We start from the raw sequence: 20,501 nt of genomic DNA on the forward strand, positions 1-20,501 counted from the left end.
CCTTTTTTTTTCTATTATGGTGAGATCAATATTGATGACAGCAGATGTTTCGAACTATTGAAAAAGTATCATAATGATACAACTGCTGGTAAGAGTGGAAGAGACAATTGCAGAAAATATTACTTAAATGTCCCACCAGACACTTCATCAAAATGACTCATCTTTACTGAAGGAAGGGAAAAATGTGTTTTGGGAAAAACTACTTTCCTTAACAATTGTAGAAAAAGAATTGTAGAAGCAATACCATGACCCATTGTACTGCAAACAAAGCAGCATTTTCAGTAAAAAAAGTGAAATATTTTAAATAAATTAACGACTTTGTTACTTTTGTTTTTCATTTAGTGGTGTGGTCGCTTTCTGTAGTAGTAGTGTTTGCACCTTCTTTTTTCCTTTCCTGTCTTCTGCAGTGTAATAATTTTATGAAGCAATTATTCAGTGAGTTCATTCCTGTTTACCTCTGAAAGCAGTCAATGCACACAATGCTTCTTAGTTAGAATTCACAGATTTAAATTTTCAGATTTAGCATTATAGAAATGACATTAACTTTGTGTAATCCTTTTCTTTAGATCAGCAGAGTGGCTTAAAGCCTGATTCATTGATCAGTGCCCCATTTTGTCAGTGTTGTAGTTCTTTTTCTTTTGCCAAATTAAGAGCCAGCTAAAACTTCATAAAAAGCTTTCTACAACAGCTTCTCTACATTTGCCCAGCAGCAGTGTCACCTGCTGTTCTAAACACAGGCTTGTAGAGGCATAGAAATCTATTTCTGTTCATTGGGATTACTGTTATTTACTATGATTTGTTTTGTGCCAGTGCTTAAATACCCAGAAGTGTGTGGTGTTGATGTGTTTGTGATCTTTAATGCTGTACTGATTTAGCTTTGACCTTTAAAAAAATCATTATTATTACTACCAGGAATTCAGTGGAATAATGTGCACCAGTCAGTGGCACAAGGAGGACACATGACCTTTGGATGGATGTGCTGGATGATGTTGTTTGACTCCATTTTATATTCCGTAGGTGGCTGGTATTTCAGCAGTATTATTTCTGGTAAGATCATAGACTTGTTCTTATTTCATGCTTTTGAAGAAGTTATTTAATAATATTCCTCCGTTAATGTCTCTACAATGTAAACAGATCAGCCACCATAGGAAACACTTATTGTGGTACTGTCTTCCTTGGTTTTATGCAAATAAAACAAAAATTATGTCTTTTTCTGAGTTAAGGATCTGTTGCGCAAAACTGTCTGATTTTCTTTAGGGACTGGAAAACACCATCATCCTAAATACATAAATATTGACTAGAGCTAACACATGGACTAGAATTTGTAGCCAGGCATGAAATATCTTTTGTTTGTTGATGGGTAGGCCAAATATTTGATAGAATTAGGAATTTATTGGATCCTCAGTAACAGAGCTTAGTCTAGTAGCGAAACCTCCTGTAAAAATGGTGACTCTTCTGAGTCAGTACTTGGGCTGAAACCTATGAACAGCAGCATGTTTTCAGATCAGAAAAACTTTGGACAGCCTGGTAACTGTATCTTGCTCCCAATCTGTCCACTGTCCAGTACATAAAGAAAACAAATTGATTTTCAAGTATATTTTCAGAAAGTAGTGGTGTGTTTTTAAAATTTTTTTCATGACCCAAGTTTTACAACTCTTATTGAGTTGGTTGATTTATTATTAATCATAGCCTCATGCCTCACTGTATGTTTTACCTTTCCTCTGATTTGCATATGTCACTTTTTTTTCTGGCTATTTTGTTTTTTTTTTTAATTGAAAGTTAATTTTGCCTTGAAAAACAAGGATGGGTGGAATAAGCAACTGAATTTTAAAAACTTTATCTTAAATTGACATTTGCCCTTCAGTGTCAAAGCAATGGCATTCCAAAGAGAGAGTCTGTTTTGTGATGGGTAAGTGATGCCTGGAAAGATCAGGCAATGCCAAAGATTAGGTTGTACATAGGAGTATGTTTTTGCCTTTTCTGTTTATGTGACACAATAAGTGCTTCCTGTGGTGGCTGATTTGTTTGCATTTTGCAGATCTTAATGGAAGAGCTGGTGCAATGGACTATTTTCATAATAAAAAATTAGGCTCTTTGTCCTGGAAGAGTATTTGGTGAATTTTCATTCCTATGCGTTACAAGATTATGTTAAGTCTATTATTCTGTTACACTTTGAAACTGATTTGGAGACAGGGTAAAGCATTCCTGGAGTTTGATTATTTTATGGCAGGACCTGATTTTATGACAAAATGACTGTTATTACACTTTATTAAAATTTTTAAGCAGAGCCAAGTATTTGGGCTAGTTAAATGGTCTAACCAGCTCATTGTAAGCAATAATAGGAAATTAGTAGTCGACAAACAGATGCAAAATGACTATCAATTTTTCAACAGTTTATATCATAATTCTAATATAGGAAAGTTTGGATTAAAGAACCGATGGTACTTTCCCTTTACTATTTCCTACTGGAAGAAGCTGTGTGGTACAGAGAGAAGCAAGAGACATTATCTGAATTCTAATATGTTTTTCTTCAATGAAAACTTCCAAGAAAAAGGTTTGTAGAAACAGAATTTGAACAATGGCTTTCTTTTGAATGGTGTGCTAGTCATGTTCACTGCTTTTATCATTGCCTGGTCCTGTATTATATGTTTAGATCTTGTCCTTTTCTCTCTTTTATTATTTAGTATATACTACAAATATTACATAATAACTGCTACATTATACTACCCCCTGTAATGCTTGATTCATTCAGTGAAAACTATTGTACAGAAACATTTAAGAAAATGCTTTAAAAGATGTAAAGTAAGTATCTCTTGGGTTCATCCTGTGCCAGTGTATTGGCTCTTTGCTTTGTTTGGATCTTTTAGAGTTCACAGAACCCTTTCATACTCTAACTGAATCTGAAACGTGTTGGGTTTTATTACTTTTTTAAAATTTGCTTCTTGATTCATTGGAAAAATTAACTTTGTTAATTTCTTTCCCTTCTGTTTCTAATTTCCCTCTTCTATAATCACTGTTCTTTCTGTCTCTGCTTCTTAGCCTTTTGTCTGGAAAGCTGTTATTGTAACTAATTTTTATCTGCCTCCAGATACTTTCACTGCTCTTCTATGTATGTTCGCTTGCTTACAGTTAATTCAGATTTTTTCACATTTTTTCCCCCTATCCAGTTCCTTTAAGGACTTTTTCACATGTAGTTTAGATTTTGGAAATGAAGGAGTAAGTCATTCTTACCCATATTCCATCTTGGGCCTTAGAACAACACGAAGGGTTGTGTTTTTTGGAAGTTACAATAACTTAGAAATGATCCAGTTGTCTGTAGCATAGCTGAAGAAGCTGAACAACGCAGCAGTTTTACACAGAGGTGTCTCCTGGATTAGAGCAGACTTCAAAATGTCTTGAGGTTCATTTAAACACTTGTGGAAAAACTATTTTTATGAGTTTAGTCTGAATTTCTGCAATTTGGAACAACTCCATTTTGTTAAGATGATTGAGTTTGGTCCTTACATAAAATGAAGATTTCCAGGGTTTCCCTTTGAGTTTACCACATAATCCGTGGAAAACAAAGACATAAACTTCTCTGCCTGACCAGTTATTAGTGTGGTTTGTGCCTCAAGCCATCTACGTGATTGCCTACACTTGTTGGGTCACTTCTCCTCATGTCATGTGGTGGATAGCAAATTGCCTGTGTGTGAATGCTAAAACTGTCATGCAGAAAAGGAGCTTGCTGTCTTTAAAAGAATTGCATGCCATTGTACTGACAGTGGGATAAATGCATCCATGAAGAATTTTCTTGGAACAGCAAAGTGACTTCAGTTGTTCCATACAGCCCAGGTAAGGGCTGGTTCCAGGGGCATGGAGAGCATTTAGGAAAATTACAGGTGTGTGAGGGAGGAGCTGGAAGTGTAGGTCCTACCAGTTGGAACTACAAGTAGAGCAGCTCTGGCAGAGACCAGCGTGTTGAGTACCCTCTTGGAACTCCCCTGTGGGGAAGTCCCAGGGTAATCAGTTTAGTGCTTGCAAGTAACTTGGGGCTCTTCCTCTGAGTCTTTCCTGAGGCCCACTCTGCACTTGAATGCTTGTTAATTTACAGGATGAAAATTTAGGAAACAGTGGAAAGGTACCTGGAAGAGAGGTGCAAGGTTAGGAAGATCTCAGTAGTGTCACAACTGCTGGTAGTACCTTGCTAGCAAGTGACCTCAAGTTTAGAAAGAATTTTTGACAGAAGCTTAAAATTGAGTGTGAAAGGAGCAAAAAAACTTCTTCATGCACAGCATAAACAAACCAATCTTTGAAAGAACTATGTAATTTTTTATTTATAATTTGATTTATATAATTCAAGCTTTTTATGTATAGCATAATTCTCTGTTCTTGTAATGTTTACATTTTATTTATGTAAAAGTGTTGCAAACAGTATAACTATAAACCGTAAATATTTTATATAAATGTATATTCATAAGGATAATTCTCTCTTCTCATAATTCTCAGGCATAAATGTTGTTTCTTTGGCATAACATTCCAATCTGGCTTGTCTTTGCTTAAAAAGAAAATAAGCCAATCAACGGCCAGATCTCTCAGTTGTAAAGAGTCAATAAAATATTACACATTGATAATGTAATGGCCGCTGATTGACTGTGCTCATGTTTGGAAAGTAGTGCCACCCTGACACAGAAAGGAAGGCAACTTTGCTGGTGTCATATGGCATCTCAGTTTCCTGAGGATGTTACCTCACAGAAAACTGCTGGATGTCTACTTGCCTTGAGGACCTTGAATTATGTTTAGACTAGGCTGCTGCTCTGAATCATTTCAGGGGTCTGCTTTTCTTAGCTGACTGAGGGGAATTGAGAAGATTAACTGCCTATGCCTGTGAATGTTATGTCAGAGTTGTGTGCCTGGAACTGGGTGACATATGTGAAATAGCTTACACAGAATTTTCTCATGCTTATGGGCATAAAAATGATCCAAGTAATGTTGTTATAAGTATTTTTTTACTAGAAATAAAATATAGCAACTATCTTATGACTTTATCAAGATGTATGCAGATACCCACATAACTTGGCATAACTGTTTTAAGCTGCTTTTTAAAACTGCAAATGGGCCAAATTCTCAGCAAATATTAATTGGCATGTTATCTTTCATTTCAGTGTAGTTTGTGTCCATTCAGACAGTTTGAACATCTCTTCTAGTCTTTGGTAAATGGTAGCAGGGGTTAAGATATTTTGTTATTCCTTTTATACACACACACTTCAGATTCAGCAACAGATTCAGCAACAGATTCAGCAACAGATTCAGCAACCAGCTTGTTCTGCTGCTCTTCCCCACACAGACCCAGCACCTCAGAGCTGGAAAGGGCCTTGCACTGAAGAAGCCAGCATTGGCGTTGTGCTCCTGTCACTCACCAAAGAGCACGTGGATGGTCAGAAGGCCGCTGTTAAAGACCTCAACCTCACTTTCCATAAGGGCCAGATAACAGCACTCTTGGGACCTAATGGAGCTGGCAAGACAACAGTTATGTAAGTCTGACTTTTACAGCTATTACTATCCCCTCTGATCTCTGCTATGCTGTTTCAATTCAAAATTTTGTGAACTATTTGCTATGCCTTTTTTTTTCCCCCCAAATAAGTATTTGATAAACTCCCCAAAGCACATGGAAAGTGAAGGTTGCATATCTATGACAAAAGCAATGTAATGAATACAGAACTAAGTCCTCTGTGCCACTTAAATCATGATGTAATATCTCAGGAACAGCTCAAGTAGGACCTGAGCATGTCCGGTTGTGGAGTTGAACACGTCTGGAAGGAGTGTTCTCTTCTGGCAACATATTTGTCCCTAAAGATTGCAGGGGACTTCTTTCTTGGCAGTTGACCAGAAATGAAAGTACTGAAATGAAAAATGACCTTTAAAAATGTCTCAACTAAAAAGTTTGTGTTTCTACCTTTCTGTTAGCTATGATCAGCATTCATCAAGCCAGTGATGCAGGATGGGACATAATTGAGAAACACTTTTCACAGAATACCCATGTGAAAAAGGAAACAGTCACCTGTTAGATTTGATTGGGGAAAAAAATTTGATTTTGTTTTGGAAAAAGGGAAATGAAAAACTCTTGAGATCATGTTCCAAAAACAAAACAAAACAACCCACCAACAAACCAACCAACCAAGCCACCAAAAAAAAAAAAACCAACCAAACCAGAAAAGCCACCAAAAGCAAAAATAGCTGAACCCAAACCCAAAACACTAGTGATGTTTCTATAACTGTACTCAACTGAATTGGTGTTGCTCTAGGAATGCTAGAACAGGCCTCAGGATATCCAAGTGCTGAGCCAATTGCGTGCTATCTTGCTGATTTTTTTTTTCTTTTCTTACATCAGATCCCTGCTGACCGGTCTGTATCCACCGAGCTCTGGCACCATTATTGTTGATGGGAAGGACATACGCACTGAGCTGACTGCCATCAGGACAGAGCTGGGTGTTTGCCCCCAGTACGATGTCCTGTTCAACACACTGACGGTGAGAGAGCATCTCCTGCTTTACGGGTCAGTGAAGGCACCCGGCTGGACAAAAGAAGAGCTGAATGAGCAAGTCAGTGGGTAAGTTTTCTGTCCACTTGTTGAAATCTGTCAAGTAAATTGGTAACGACTATTGCAAGCCACTCAAACAAGAAAGAGAAAATGCAAAACTTGTAAGCAAAAGCCAATGGAAACTGCAGAGTTTTGTGAATTTTTATCACATTTCATGTTCTGAAATCGTGACTTGAAAATAGATTTCCTAGTTTCTAACTCTTACTTGAATCTACTTGTAGTGGAATTGTCAATGTTTAAAAACCTGGTATACAGAAACATCAAATAATGATGTTTTGACTGGAGTGGAGTTGGTTAGCCTTGTAGCAGCTGCAGGGGTTCTGCCTCATGCTGTCTGCCTTACCTCTGTCCTTGCTGGAGAGGCAGATAGAAACTAAACTGCTGTGCTTGCCCTGAGTTTATAGATAAATCAACAATGACTTTATATATTTACTATCCTGTATTGCCTCACATGCAGCAGAAGGAAGGTTAGAAAACTAGAAAAGCCAGGTAAAAGCAGTGCTTGTTACAACCTTCTTAAATAGGCCACCTTATTTTCCTTTGCCAAATCCAGCCTTGAAATGTTTTTAATAAATGAAGAGGTTTAAAAATTAACAATCCAATAAGAAAACAAGTCAGAGCTCTGACATGACCTCACAGGATTTGCCACTTGTCACGTTAAAAACATTTGCTAGTGTTTTTGTGCTGATACTTCTTTGATACAGGACTAGATCTTATTTTTGCCTAGTGTATATTAAACTAACTGGTAAACTGTACAAGCTGAGGTCTGGTTCGGTAATAGCAAACTGCCCTTTTTCTACTTCAGAAATAAAAGTACTTCAGGAATAAAATCAATGCTTTCCAAACAGTGTGGTTGTGTAAGTAGTTTTGTTCACCTTCTGATTCATGATAGACTCTGTGCAGGGCTGGGCACTTCCATGCTTCAATAGAAATAAATGTCAAGTTGATGGGACTTCTCCTTAAGTGTATGCAGAGGCATTTTTGGCAAAGTGGCTTTCCTTTTTGGTAGCTATCATAAAAGCTTGTTACTTTTAAATTTTGATCAGAACAAACTCAGGTATGGGACACTACATTCTCTCCAGAAACAAGAGAAGCAATTCCCTAGAACCACAGAGAAAAAACAAACCTAGTACATGGTTTAAAATTTATGCAAAATAATATTCTGTATCTTATGGTACTTAGACTGCTGAATTGTAATTCTAGCAGTAGTCTGTCATGCTAATGGCCCATAAGAACACTTAGAACTCTTCAGGCCTTGCTACTAAGAAAAATTAAATTATTTTTAAAGGCAAAAAATGCTTTAAAAGACTTCAGAGAAATTAGAAAAGTAACACAAGAATGAAACAAAATCTTTTTATTAACAAACAAAAGAGGGCTTCTGAAGAGGGTAAGAATAATTTTCCTCACTCTCTATCTATAAAACAGCTATTGAGACATGTTTTCTTAAAAATGAGAAATTCTCTCAGGGTAATTGGCGTGCTGTACAGACTGCATATTCACTGAAACAATTCAGGAGTTTAGCTTAGGACTGTTGAGCCTTCCATGTCTTGCTTGACAGGCTGATAGCAGCTGAAAGCTCATAGGTCACTGAATGGATGCTCAGTTGATGTAAAATAAACTAAAGGTTAAGACCTTTATTAGTCATGTTTCCATACCATGCTCAGATGCAAGATCATCATCAGAGAGCAAGGGCTGAGTTGGAAACATCTGTAAGGTATCTCCCCATCCTTAACACAGGAAGTAGATTAGGTTTGATTAGATAGTATTATTCTACCCAGGGATCACTAATCACTTTATTTCACAAACATATGTCTTCTAAAAGAAAAAAATGGAGTGGTGTTACCTTATGTACTACAAATGACTACACATTTTTGAAAATCTCAGGCATCTCTTGTGTTCTTTAAGTAGTTTGCAAAACCTGAAGCACTGTTTGAGTTATGAAGCCAACAGTATTTAAAGGGGCTATAATCTGGAGTTTGCTGAAGTTGTTGGAAAAACTAGTATTTATGTTATTAGCTTTAATTAAAAATTTTTCTGTACAATACTTATTCAGAATCTGTGCATCAGGTGATGATGAGCATTTATGCCTTGTAGGTAAAGACATGTTTATTTTGCTATTTGTTTTTGACACCAAAGTATATAATCAGTCAGAGGTAGTGATTTTATTACTTTCCATTTGCAGTGACTTTTCAGTAGTTCTTCTTTGAGTGGACAGGATGTGACTAGAAAAACATTTTCAAAATTGGTCCAGTTTCTGTACTCCTGTTTCAGAGCTCTGGAAGATGTGGATTTATCCCAACATCAGTACAAACCTGTTGGAGCCCTTTCTGGGGGAATGAAAAGGAGGCTGTCAATTGCCATCTCCTTTATTGGAAACTCAAAGACAGTTGTTCTGGATGAGCCCACCAGTGGAGTAGATCCATGCTCTCGTCGTAGTATCTGGGATGTTCTTCTGAAGTACAAAGCTGGTACAAAGTTTATATGCATAATTTTTTTCTTATTTTCCTTTCTGGATTTTTTTCTTCAATAAATTTAAATTGGATAGTCAAAGTGCAGTCAAAATATTATCAGAACCTAAATACATTAATTTCTGAGGGAATATTAAGTTGAGTTTGGTAACTTAAAGACAAGTCAAATGGCATTACAAGAATTATCTGCTATTGTACAGAAAGATGCCCAATCTAAAAAAGGATTGAGCTTAGTTCTAAGTCCTGTCCTGAAGTTTCTTCCCTCTTTTCAGCTTCTCAAAATTACTTTCTGGTTTCCATTTCCCATTTTACATATACTTGTATATAGATGGTTATATACTTCTAATGAAAATATACTCACCAGTCAGTCTGCTACACTAATTCTAAAATTGATTGTGGGAAGCAAACTCTTCAGCTAGTGAGCACTCAACTAGCTATAATAACTCACTTTGAATGATCCATTGAAAGAGACACTGCTGTTTTGTTGTTTTAAGGATTTTCTTAAGCTTTTAAAACAGCTGGAGGTTCTAAAGCCTTAATACTTCTTGCTGTGTATAAAACAGGGCAAAGTAAGTTTAGACATGAATATAACTCAAATTGTGATTCTGAATGCAGATTTTGTTTGTGTCCTGTATTTAAGATTTTGAAGAGTCCTGAAAACATGTTTCCTTAAGGCTAAAGGAGCCTTGTGAGGTGGTTCTCTAGAAACCAAATTTTGTCGACATGCACCAATCTTTGCCATGCAGGTTGCACACTGATCTTTACCACTCACCATCTTGATGAGGCCGAGGTGCTCAGTGATCGCATTGCCATCCTGCAACGTGGCCAGCTGAGGTGCTGTGGTTCTCCCTCTTATCTGAGGGAGACATATGGCCAGGGACACAGTCTAACACTCATAAAAAAGGTATATTAAAAATGTACTGTACTGAAGAGTGCTTGCCAAGTATATTTTAAGGGAGGTGCATGTCCATGCCAGGAAGTAATATGTGATATAGAATATATTCTATATATATAGATAACCTACAAAACATGGTTCTATCAGCTTTCTTCGTTGTTTTGGGCGGGTGGTATTATTATTGTTATTTAGAAAAACACAGTGGCATCTTTGAAAATGGTGAATATCAGTATTTAGCTGAAAAGGGGCTTGTTTCACTGTCCTTTATTCCTGGGAGGTAGTCTCTGTATCCCATTTGTGATGCAGGTTCAACAGTGGAAATCTTCCTGCATGAATTCTTCTATTAAGACCAATACTTCTGGTAATATTTAATTTTTTGTGCATGATTATCTTTCTTTCTTCATAGCCCTCTGTGTTTGAAATCCAGGACCCTAAGCACATTGTTCAGGTCACATCGCTGGTACAGACCCATGTTCCAGAAGCCTTCTTGAAAGAGAACAGTGGGACTGAACTGACCTATGTGATTCCAGAAAGGGCAGATAAGACCTCTTTTAAAGGTCTTTTTCAAGCTTTGGATCAAAGCCTTCAGCATCTACATGTGACTGGCTATGGCATTTCTGACACAACTTTGGAAGAGGTACTTGTAGTTTTTCTTTGTAATGACATTTTCTTGCTTAGAGAATCCAGTAATAGCTTCCAGATAATCTTGATTGTATCTTTTATATTGCAAAATTTCTTGTGAGAAGCATGTTTTCTAAAAAAAAAAAAAAAAAAAGCAAATAAACAAAAAAACCCTCCCAAATGAGGTGAAATCTACACTTTATAGTTTTGCTCTGCTGTTAATTTCAGGACCCACTCTACTATGACATATTTGTTATATCTAATGTAAAGACTGATGAACTGTTTAACTCTTAAATGTTTGTTTCGGCATTAAGTTAAGGAAAATGTAATGTGTCATTGACTTAATGAGAAGCAGTGTTATCCTAAACCCATAGCATCAGAACAAGCTTTGAACATTCAAGTCTGGTGGTTCAGTTCCGACGGCTCTTTGGACAGAAAAATTGCTAAGAATACTTTGCAATTTACAAGTTCTAAAGCTTAGGACTTAGCCAAACTGTGTGGTGGAATACCTAAAGAATATTTTCTGTGTACACTGAGAGATTTTGATATATGTATACATGAACATATATACACACATACATAAATATACATGTATGTGTGTGTTTATACGAAATGGATCAGAGGAAGAGACTCTCTTATGCATCTTCATCATTCTGAATTTAGCTCTGTGTAAATAGCCATGCCAACAAGAGATTATTTCCCTTGGACTCTTTTTACCCCATAAATAACAGCTAAATAACAAGATCCCCTAAACCACCACTATGCAAGTACTGTACTATAGATCCTTTAGAAGTAATTTTTTTCACTTCTTCAAGTGATGGGAGGAGACTAATGTCATTTTACATAGTTTACATGTTTAATAAACATTTCATATAATGTTATGAAGTAAATTATATTCCTGTGATACAATTCTATGAGGCAAGTAAAAAATTTATTGAAAAGTTTTTATTTTCTTATATAAGGTGATTAACATGCTATAAGGAATAATATTGTTCACTGCCAAACATTTAGATTTGGAGGTAATGCATATATTGAGAGTGATTTTGGTTTACATCCTCATGGATTTTCCAGAACTGATATGTATAAAGTAAATGTGAAGTTGTCATGGATATGAGGAAGATTCCTCAGTGTGCTGAATCTAGCACTCATTTGAGAGCTTGCTTTTAGCTGTTTTGTGAAGGGCAGGTTTAAAAACATCTTTAAATGTGGTATTATATATTAATGTATCATTCTTCAGCTTGAAGACTTAATGCATTAATTTGGGTTGATTTCTGTCATCTCTGCATCTCATTGTTAGCTGCCATTACAACCTCAATTCCCTATTAGCTTATCAAAAGCCTCTTTGCCTTGGGAACTAAAAGGATAGCAGAAAATATCATTGTTTAATCTATTCAAGCAATTCAATCTGGAAACAAACAACCCTGACTTTAAAGGAAGAAACGTGTTATAAATTTTATTTTATCCTTTCTTTTTTGTTCTCTTATACACTCACCATTATTCTTTTTCAGTCTGAGGGACACTCACACTCTCTAAAAATCATATTCACTGAGGGAAAATGCACTTCCATTCATATTTCAAAGGAATCTTGAAGTTCTAACAAATCAGTTTCTGACATCTTTAAATCTCACTAATATTATGTTTGCTCAAATTTTGGCTTTAGATATCTTTTTTAACCATTTGTATTTGTGTATTTTATAATACTTGTAATCCAAAGTGTTAGTAGAACCAAAAGGAGAATAGAAGGGTAATTAATTAAATCAAGCATATTCTAAGAGTTCTCTGGAGGATGCTGTTGTACTTTCTGGCAGCTCTGGTGATTTCAAAGCTTATTGCTTTCTTGCTTTTCTTTGAGGACAGAACAAAACGATTGCAGCATCTTTTCAAAATAAGATGTGTCAAAATTTGTTAATTGAGTACTATTTCTAAAGTCTCTTTCTTGAAATGACCTGAGAGTTTGCCTCAAAACTTTTCAGGGAAAGCCATATACTGCCTTGAAATGATACGCACTTTCTAGTGAGATGCAGGATGCTCTAACAACTTCTAGTCATGGCACAATCACATCAATCTATTTCACTGTAGTATTGTCATTTGGCCAGACCTGTTTCCACAAGGACAAAAAGCACTTCCTATACCTATTGAGAGCTTGGTGGTTTGAAAGAAGCACCAGGTGCACAGTCCTTCTCAACAGCCATCTGGACAAATCCTTGGTCAGACAGAGACTTGCTAGTCAAAACAGAAATTAAACAGAAGGGACACACAAGGGTCAAGCCCAGGTCTTAACTGAATGGCCCACACAGGAATTGAATCCACAACCTTGGGTTGTGACAGAGCACCACGCTCTGACTAACTGAGCAAGCTGGAATTACTAAGGCATGTGGGAAAGGATGCTCTGCTGAGGTCTAGAACAAACCTTCTTTTAGATATAGCGAGAACATACTGTCTCTTTGTCATGGTGCCTAATCCTGACTTTTCACACCTGTGTGTTTTGGAGGGTACTCACTCTTAATAACATTGTTAGGCTGATAGTACTTCTGTCCACAATATCTGGTGCAACATTAGGTAAATTATCATATTTTCATTGCAATGTAGTCCCTAATGATTCCCATTCTTAACAAGAAGTTTGAAAACTGGATACCATGGAGGGGACTTGCCCATGAGGGGCAACGCAGTGACCTTCTGCCTTTATGGCTGTATCAGAATAAGTGTCAATGAAGATGCAGTAGACAGTATGTCTACTAGAAAAGCGTTTGGTGGGTTTGTTTCTTTTTTTTTTAAGGTATAACTACATCCTCTCTACAGTGACATAATGAGATTAAAGAAGAAGATATGTGTCTGCAGCTATTTCGACACTGAAGTAAACATATGCAGGCAACATTTTGAAATGTAGCCTTTTTTCTAGCCACAGAGTTGTGGTTACTTTGTGGTTTCACCAAGTGGTTGACACACCTGAAGGACAGGATGCCATCTGGGGGGACCTAGACAGACCAAGAATTGGGCCCATGGGAATCCCATGAGGTTTAACAAGACCAAGTTCAAGGTGCCGCACCTGGATCTGGGCAGCCCCCAGTACCAACATAGGCTGGGGGTGCAACAAATAAGATCAGCCCTGCCCAGAAAGACTTGGGGGTGCTGGTGGAGGAGAGGCTGGACATGACCCAGCACTGTGCACTCACAGCCCAGAAAGCCAAACGTGTGCTGGGCTGCATCCAAAGCAGCGTGGGCAGCAGGGCGAGGGAGGGGATTCTGCCCCTCTGCTCTGCTCTGGTGAGACCCCACCTGCAGTGCTGCATCAGCTCTGGGGTCCCAGCACAGGAAGGACAGGATACTGTTGGAGTGAGTCCACAGGAGGCCACCAAGGAGAGTAGAGGGATGGAGAACCTCTCCTGTGAGGAAAGGCTGAGAGAATTAGGATTGTTCAGCCAGAAGATGAGAAGGCTTTGAGGAGACTTAATTGTGGCCTTCGAGTACCTGAAGGGAGCCTACAAGACAGATAGAGAGGGACTTTTTACAAGCGCATGAAGTGACAGGACAAGGGGCAGTAGGTTTAAATTAGATATTAGGAAGAAATTCTTTTCTGTGAGGGTAGTGAGGCACTGGATGAGGTTGTCCAGAGAAGCTGTGGATGTCCCATCCCTGGAAGTGTTCAAGACTAGGCTGTATGGAGCTCCGAGGAATCTGGTCTAGTGGAAGATGTCCTCGTCCACGGCAGAGGGGTTGAAACTAGATGATCTTAAAGGTCCCTTCCAACCCAGGACATTCAGTGATTTTATGATTCATTTGTTACACTTTAGTTTGGTTTGCTTGACAGGATTGGTGTTCAGTGCCATCAGCAAGCAGGTCCAAGAAAACAAATTATAATGTGGCTTAGACTGTCAGGATTCACCCCCAGGGTCTAATATAGAAATATTAGGCCAGAAATTTCTGGCCTTGCAGTTGTTAATGACCAAAATTGTTCCCTGAAAGCTGGCAGGTAACAAATGCAATCAATAACCGCTGTTAAATGGCAATTATATCGACAAAGCAAAATATGGTTTTCGTAACAGCCAGACCCTAGCAAGTCAAGAAATATCTTTCAAGAGCTATAAAGCACTTCACATTGACTGGTTTTTATTGTCTATTGTATGAGTTCCTTGGAAACAACGAATTTTTTGTTATAGCTGATATCAGGTTCTTTTGTGGGGAGAAATAAATGGTTTCTTAATGATTTCTGAAAGTTGCACTGTGGGTATAATCTGTCTTGCAGCTCAACCCAAACAGAGAGGAAGGAGCAAAAGAAAACTTTCATCAAGACAAAGCAAAATTTGCTTGTTGGTAAGAGTTCCAGTTGTGGCCATAGATTTCTAGCTGGGGCATCAGAAGGGAGTTGAAGCTGTCACTGTTTCCTTGGTAAAAACTGCAGTAACTGAGTTCCAGAACATACCACAGCTTAGGAGCATAAAAAGTCAATCAAGGGCTGACAATCTACTGAAAAGTCTTCGCAGATAGTAGTGTTCATGGGTCAGCAATGTTTTGCATAGGTGCTTTTGTATCTATTGGCATTTATTTAATTTCTCTTATCCCCAGGATTTTACTGGAGAGCTTGACTAATTTTATGGTCATATTCCAGCAAGGTGGTTACAGCAGTCAGTAGTAATTTCTGACAGTCTGGATGGTTTAGGATAGATATATGTGTGTGCGTGTATATAATAGTTTTAGAAAAGGGATTCTAAATTACTTTTTTCTACTTTCATCAAAGGTATTTCTGAAGCTGCTGCAGGACTCTGAGAAAATGCCCAATGTTCCACAGGCAGCACACCTGGACCATACAAATGGTGCTGAATCAGTCTGTAAGTAAAAAATTATGTGTCTTCTGAAGCAACTAAATTTTTAAGGATCAAAAATGCAAATTTAAGCATGCACGAAGTTCCCAAAGTTGAGGAATGCACAAGCAAATGGAGAATACTGCCTGCTACCATCTGCTAATTCCTTTTTTGTGTCTGCCTTGGATAGTAGTTTTTTATATGTCTGCTGTGATTTACCGCTATCATTTCACAGTCACTCCTCTGTGTACACATGCACACGAGCATTGTCTCACTGCACCGGCATTAACTTACTGCTTCGTGCCAGTCCCTGGAAACTAATTATCCTCTTTGTCTCATACTGAAAATGGATAAATATTGCTGAGATATACACAGATATAAAATCTATAAGCTGTTAGAAAGAAACACTCATGTTCATCCATGTGCAATTCAAAAGAAAAAAAATCTGGCTCCCCTTGTAATAGGAGATCTTTTGTCTTCTTAAGCAGCATGTTATTTTAGGTTCCCTTACATGTTTTTTTTAAAGAAAAACCCTTTATACTTCCTCTTTTTCTGCCCTGAAAGCCTGGGAGGAGGTCCTTGTGAACATTTCTGAAAACTCAGGAAGTTTGTTCTCTTTTAAACATTCTTTTTATAAGAAGAATCAATAATCATCACTAATGATCATAACGTGATGCCATTACAAAATCCAAGACTCAGGTTCTCTAATGTCACTGCCCATCAAGCTGATTAATATTTTCTCATTGTTTCTGGGATTTTCATGCTTCTATACTTACCATGTTTCTTTCTACTTGAAGATTGACATCTAGATTATAGTTTTCTTTGGTCAGATGTCAAACATTTTGTTCTATGTGCAGTACTTTTCATTTTATTTCTATAAAGTACAGGCACAGGGAAGTCCTGATCTGTGGACCTTAATGTTACAGTAACATAAATAACAATTTTCAACCAAGCTTTCATTATTTGTTAAGATAAATTCAATTGTCTCTGCCAGTGATAAGTAATCATTGCCAATAATTGTGGCCTAAGGTGAGACCTTTTCTCACAAAGTCCAAGGTTGAATGGATGACTTTTTCCAGGTCTGTTTTCTGGGCTATTCCAGTCCCTGTTGAATCAGTGGAGACATAACTGTATAAAACTAAAACAACCTCACTAAGCAAATAAAATTGCCACTTCTGTCAGTGGTGAGAATGAGACTTCTATTCAAAACACAGTTTTGAATATCCCTTATTTTATAAGCCAGTTTATTTCTTCAAGACTCAACTAGGACATCTGAACTAGTTTCAAATCAAAACAATCTGTCTTGTCCATGTTGCATTTTCATTAAAGAGTAAGATTTACAGTTCCCAAAGTAAATGAAGACAATATATTTTACCTATGAGCCTGATATACTTTCCCATCTGCATCTCAAAATGTATAAAGTAGTATTTGTTCAAGTTATTAGATTAATAAAGAATTGAGTAATCAGAGACTGTATTTTTTCAGCCTGATAAATTATAGCAAGCAAATGTGATGATAATGCCATTTCTTTGTGGATGAGAGTACTGAAAAATTGTCATTCATTGCAGATGACTGTCATTCATCATTAAGGACAGTTGTGAAGTGTAGGCATAAGGGATCAGGGAAATGGTCATGAAAAGTATCCATCATTGTCAAACTTAACCAGAATACTCCATGGGCAATAGCTTGACCTGTATAACTTTGTCTTTGACAGCAGATTCCAAGGCAGTCAAACTTTCTGTTGTCAAAGTAGTCAAATGAATTTTCAAAACCCCCTAGACCAAGCAGCTGGGATTATTGAGGAGATCACAGGATGCTGCTATTTGATTTGTAAAAGAATTTGGACTAGAGAGATGCTTTGACAAAGCACAGATCTGAGCTCAAGCAGGGGTGTTGGCTATCCTTTACTGCTGCTGAGCTCTTGAGGTGTCAGGATTGTGCAGAAACCAAAATGTTGTCTCATGTGTCCCAGACTAGGAGGCCTAGCGGAGAGGTGTGTATGTCAGTTCTTAAATGAAACTGCAGAAAATCTGTACACGGTTTAGGCTGATGACAAATGCCAAAAACAGGCAAGAGAAATTGTTTCAGCAAAATACGACTGTATCTCATTGAAGTCAGAGATTTGATATTTCCTGGTTATGTTTTATGGTGTTTTAGTATACTGTGTCTGATTTGAATGGACTTAAATTTCTTCATAGCAGCCTCTATCATGCTGTGCTTTGGATCTGTGACTGAAACAGTGTTGATAACACACCAGTGTTTCGGCTTTCACTGAGCAGTAATGGTGGTGCCAAGGCTCTCTCTTTTCCCGTTTCCCTGCTGTGAATAAGCTGAGGATGAGAAAGAGGGTGTGAGGGGACATGAGCTGGACAGAAGAACTAAACTGACCAGAGAGTTATTCAATGTCACACAGTGCCATTCTTGGCAACAAAAACCTGAGGGGAGGAATTTTTTTGAGGAGGTAGCTGCTGCTACCAGTGGCTGAGCATGTCTGCTCATGGGAGGTCGTGAGAGATTGCCTTTGCATTACCTGGGTTGGATTTTTTTTGTTTTTTAGATGGTTGGTTTTTTTGTTTGTTTTGGGTTTATTTTTCTTTCTTTTTCCTTTACTGCTTAAACTGCCTTTTTCCTGACCCACAATTTTTCTCACTTTCTCTTTTCCTATTCTCTTCCCCATCCTGCTGGAGGAGGGGGAGTATGGGTGAGCAGCTGTTTGGTGCTTGGCTGCTGCTTAAGGTCAACAACGAAAATAATGTAAAATAAACTCAGAATAATTTGAACATTTTTAAATGCAAATGTTAGAGGTAAGTAGCAGTCCATTAATTAAATTAATTGTAACACTTTTTAATATTGGTATTTTTAAAGATGCAAAGCACATTGTAATAGCTAGTAGTTTGTTTCTTTGTGGAAGGTTTTCTCAAAATTTTTAGTTTTTTTCCAATGAAAAAACCTTAGAGTAAAACTCACCTTTTTGTGACAGCAGTTAAAATTTTGTTTTTAAGTCAGAGATGACTGTGTGTGCAGACATAATACATGCATTTATTATAATATGGTCATGCATAATTAATTTCTAAATGGTTGGAACACACAATAGATGGTTATTGTTTTGTAGATGTATACAGAGCATGCAGAAAAATGGTTAGACTGAGCTTGCAATGACTGTTTGACAAGATCATTGAAGCCAAATAGCATAGAGAAAATGGAGAAACCAACTCTACGGAGGCCAATAAAATTATCATAATCCACAGCCGGCAGTATATGTACAGAAATAATGAGGAAAGCTCAGAGCAAGTCCAAGGGGTGAGTAGCTAACCATGGATAAATGACAAAAAGAATCTGAACATATGCAAAAGCAGGTAATAGGCTAGTGAGCGGTCTCATTGGCTCATTCAGGAAACAATATTGTTGAGTTAAGATACTCAGATGTTTTGCTGAGGAGCCAAATTAATTCATTTTGTAGCATTTATTGTCTTAGAAATTTCTGGGAAATACTAACTTTGGATCTAGTCCCTTCTGGCAGTAAAATACAGCTGGAACCCCTGAGGTATAATGAAACTGAACTGCTGAAAATTCAAAATGGATTCATTATATTTTTGCACACAGTAATATATAACATTTGAAATTTCTTGCCATATAATGCTACTAAGAGAGACTAAGAGTGTTGTAATATGTTTAAAAAAGCCAAAGAATAGTTATTAGTGGATATGTAATATGAATAGCTATAGTAACAGGAGTGCTTTTAAATCTTAAATGCCTTGAACTTCTTGGATAAGTTAGCCTCTGAAAGTGTGGGTGTGGAAGCAGGTTGATGCATAACTAATTTTTAACATTGCTTAATCCTGTCTCTGAAGCAGCTGGTGTTGGACATTTTGAACCATATTGGGCCAAATGTTACATTGCTCCTGTTAGGATTGGCTTGATCAACAATATACGGTACTCATAAAGCACATCTAAAAGCTAATTTAACTAAGAAATTGTAGCTGAAAAAAAAGCAGTCATTATTAGTGAAACATCAAACTGAAGAGCTTTTGTGAATTTCAGTTGGATTTCAACTCTGCCTTTTAATTATCTTCATGAGTGATGCTGAAGTAAACATAGTAAACATAACCTTGCTGATAAAATAAAAGACAACTGCTGAAAGGTGATGAGTAAGACCAGTGCTAAGGACTGAGTTAGATGACTTGAAAAGCTGAATCCATTCTAAATAATGGGTATTTTAATGAAGCCACATCCTAGGCATGTCTGAATAATGGGGAGTAATATCCTGGAAAACACTGACTCTGAGTTATCTGCTAATCCTGGTGGAAAAGCATTTTAAGACAGCTAAGGTGATTTATATTTAAGCTTAATGTACAAAATGATGTGAAGAGGTCATTTTGTCTATCCATTCAAAATTGATGAGACTGATGCTATAATACTAGTACAACTTTTGTGTCCACATTTTTAAGTTTGAATGACTTTAGGGAGAAATTGAGAATTCAGAAAGTGAGCAGAGAAGAATTAATATTGGAGGTTGGCAGTGAAGTCCTTATAAAGGCACCATCAGAGCTCCTTTAACGTAGTTTATCAAAAAATAAGGTAGAGAAGTAATTTGCTTAAAAATCCTTTTTTTTTTTTTAATGCATGGAGACTATTGTCTGTTAAGTTATAATTCTACCTTTTATTTGGGCAGAAGGGATAAATGAAATAAAGGAAGAAAAAAGTAAACAAATAGCTGTAATCTAAAGACAGGCACTTCTCCTAAAAGTTAATTAGCTGTTGGAGTTATTCTACCCAGGGAAGTGTGTTGCTTCTCCTGGTGCATTTGACATAAGGCATGGTCTTTGCAGAAAATATGCTGTAGTAAAGGGTGTTATTGATTTCTGCACGTGAGCAGCAGAGTGGAATTTGATGTCTTTTGGTAGGTGGTCAAATGGTTTCTTCTATTCTTAAGCAGTATCCTTTAATCCGCTATGACAAATTGAATTCACAGGAACTACAAAAAATGGGTTGACAGAGATTTTTTTATAATATCCTTGAATTATGTTTTAACATCAGTTTTTAAATGGTGCTCACTTCTTTTCTGTGGGGTATGCCCAGCCCCTGGCCTGGAGGGATCTCTGCTGAGATTTTGCAATCGCCCAGCAGGACTCCCTGGAAAG

The 20,501-nt window shown here is 37.2% G+C and overlaps 1 protein-coding gene across 1 annotated transcript in view; it reads left to right on the plus strand.

The window, feature by feature from the left end:
• Positions 1-20,501, plus strand: part of ABCA13 (ATP binding cassette subfamily A member 13) — a 175,725-nt gene that overhangs the window by 68,415 nt on the left and 86,809 nt on the right. Inside the window, exons 30-37 of the mRNA XM_017738711.1 lie at positions 913-1,047; positions 2,417-2,554; positions 5,324-5,510; positions 6,368-6,586; positions 8,849-9,045; positions 9,792-9,949; positions 10,347-10,577; positions 15,297-15,387. Of these exons, the coding sequence (XP_017594200.1) occupies positions 913-1,047; positions 2,417-2,554; positions 5,324-5,510; positions 6,368-6,586; positions 8,849-9,045; positions 9,792-9,949; positions 10,347-10,577; positions 15,297-15,387 (1,356 nt within the window). The remainder of the gene's footprint in view (positions 1-912; positions 1,048-2,416; positions 2,555-5,323; positions 5,511-6,367; positions 6,587-8,848; positions 9,046-9,791; positions 9,950-10,346; positions 10,578-15,296; positions 15,388-20,501) is intronic.

This window comes from Corvus brachyrhynchos, unplaced genomic scaffold (genome assembly GCF_000691975.1).
Source record: "Corvus brachyrhynchos isolate BGI_N302 unplaced genomic scaffold, ASM69197v1 scaffold23, whole genome shotgun sequence".
Lineage (NCBI taxonomy): Eukaryota > Metazoa > Chordata > Aves > Passeriformes > Corvidae > Corvus > Corvus brachyrhynchos.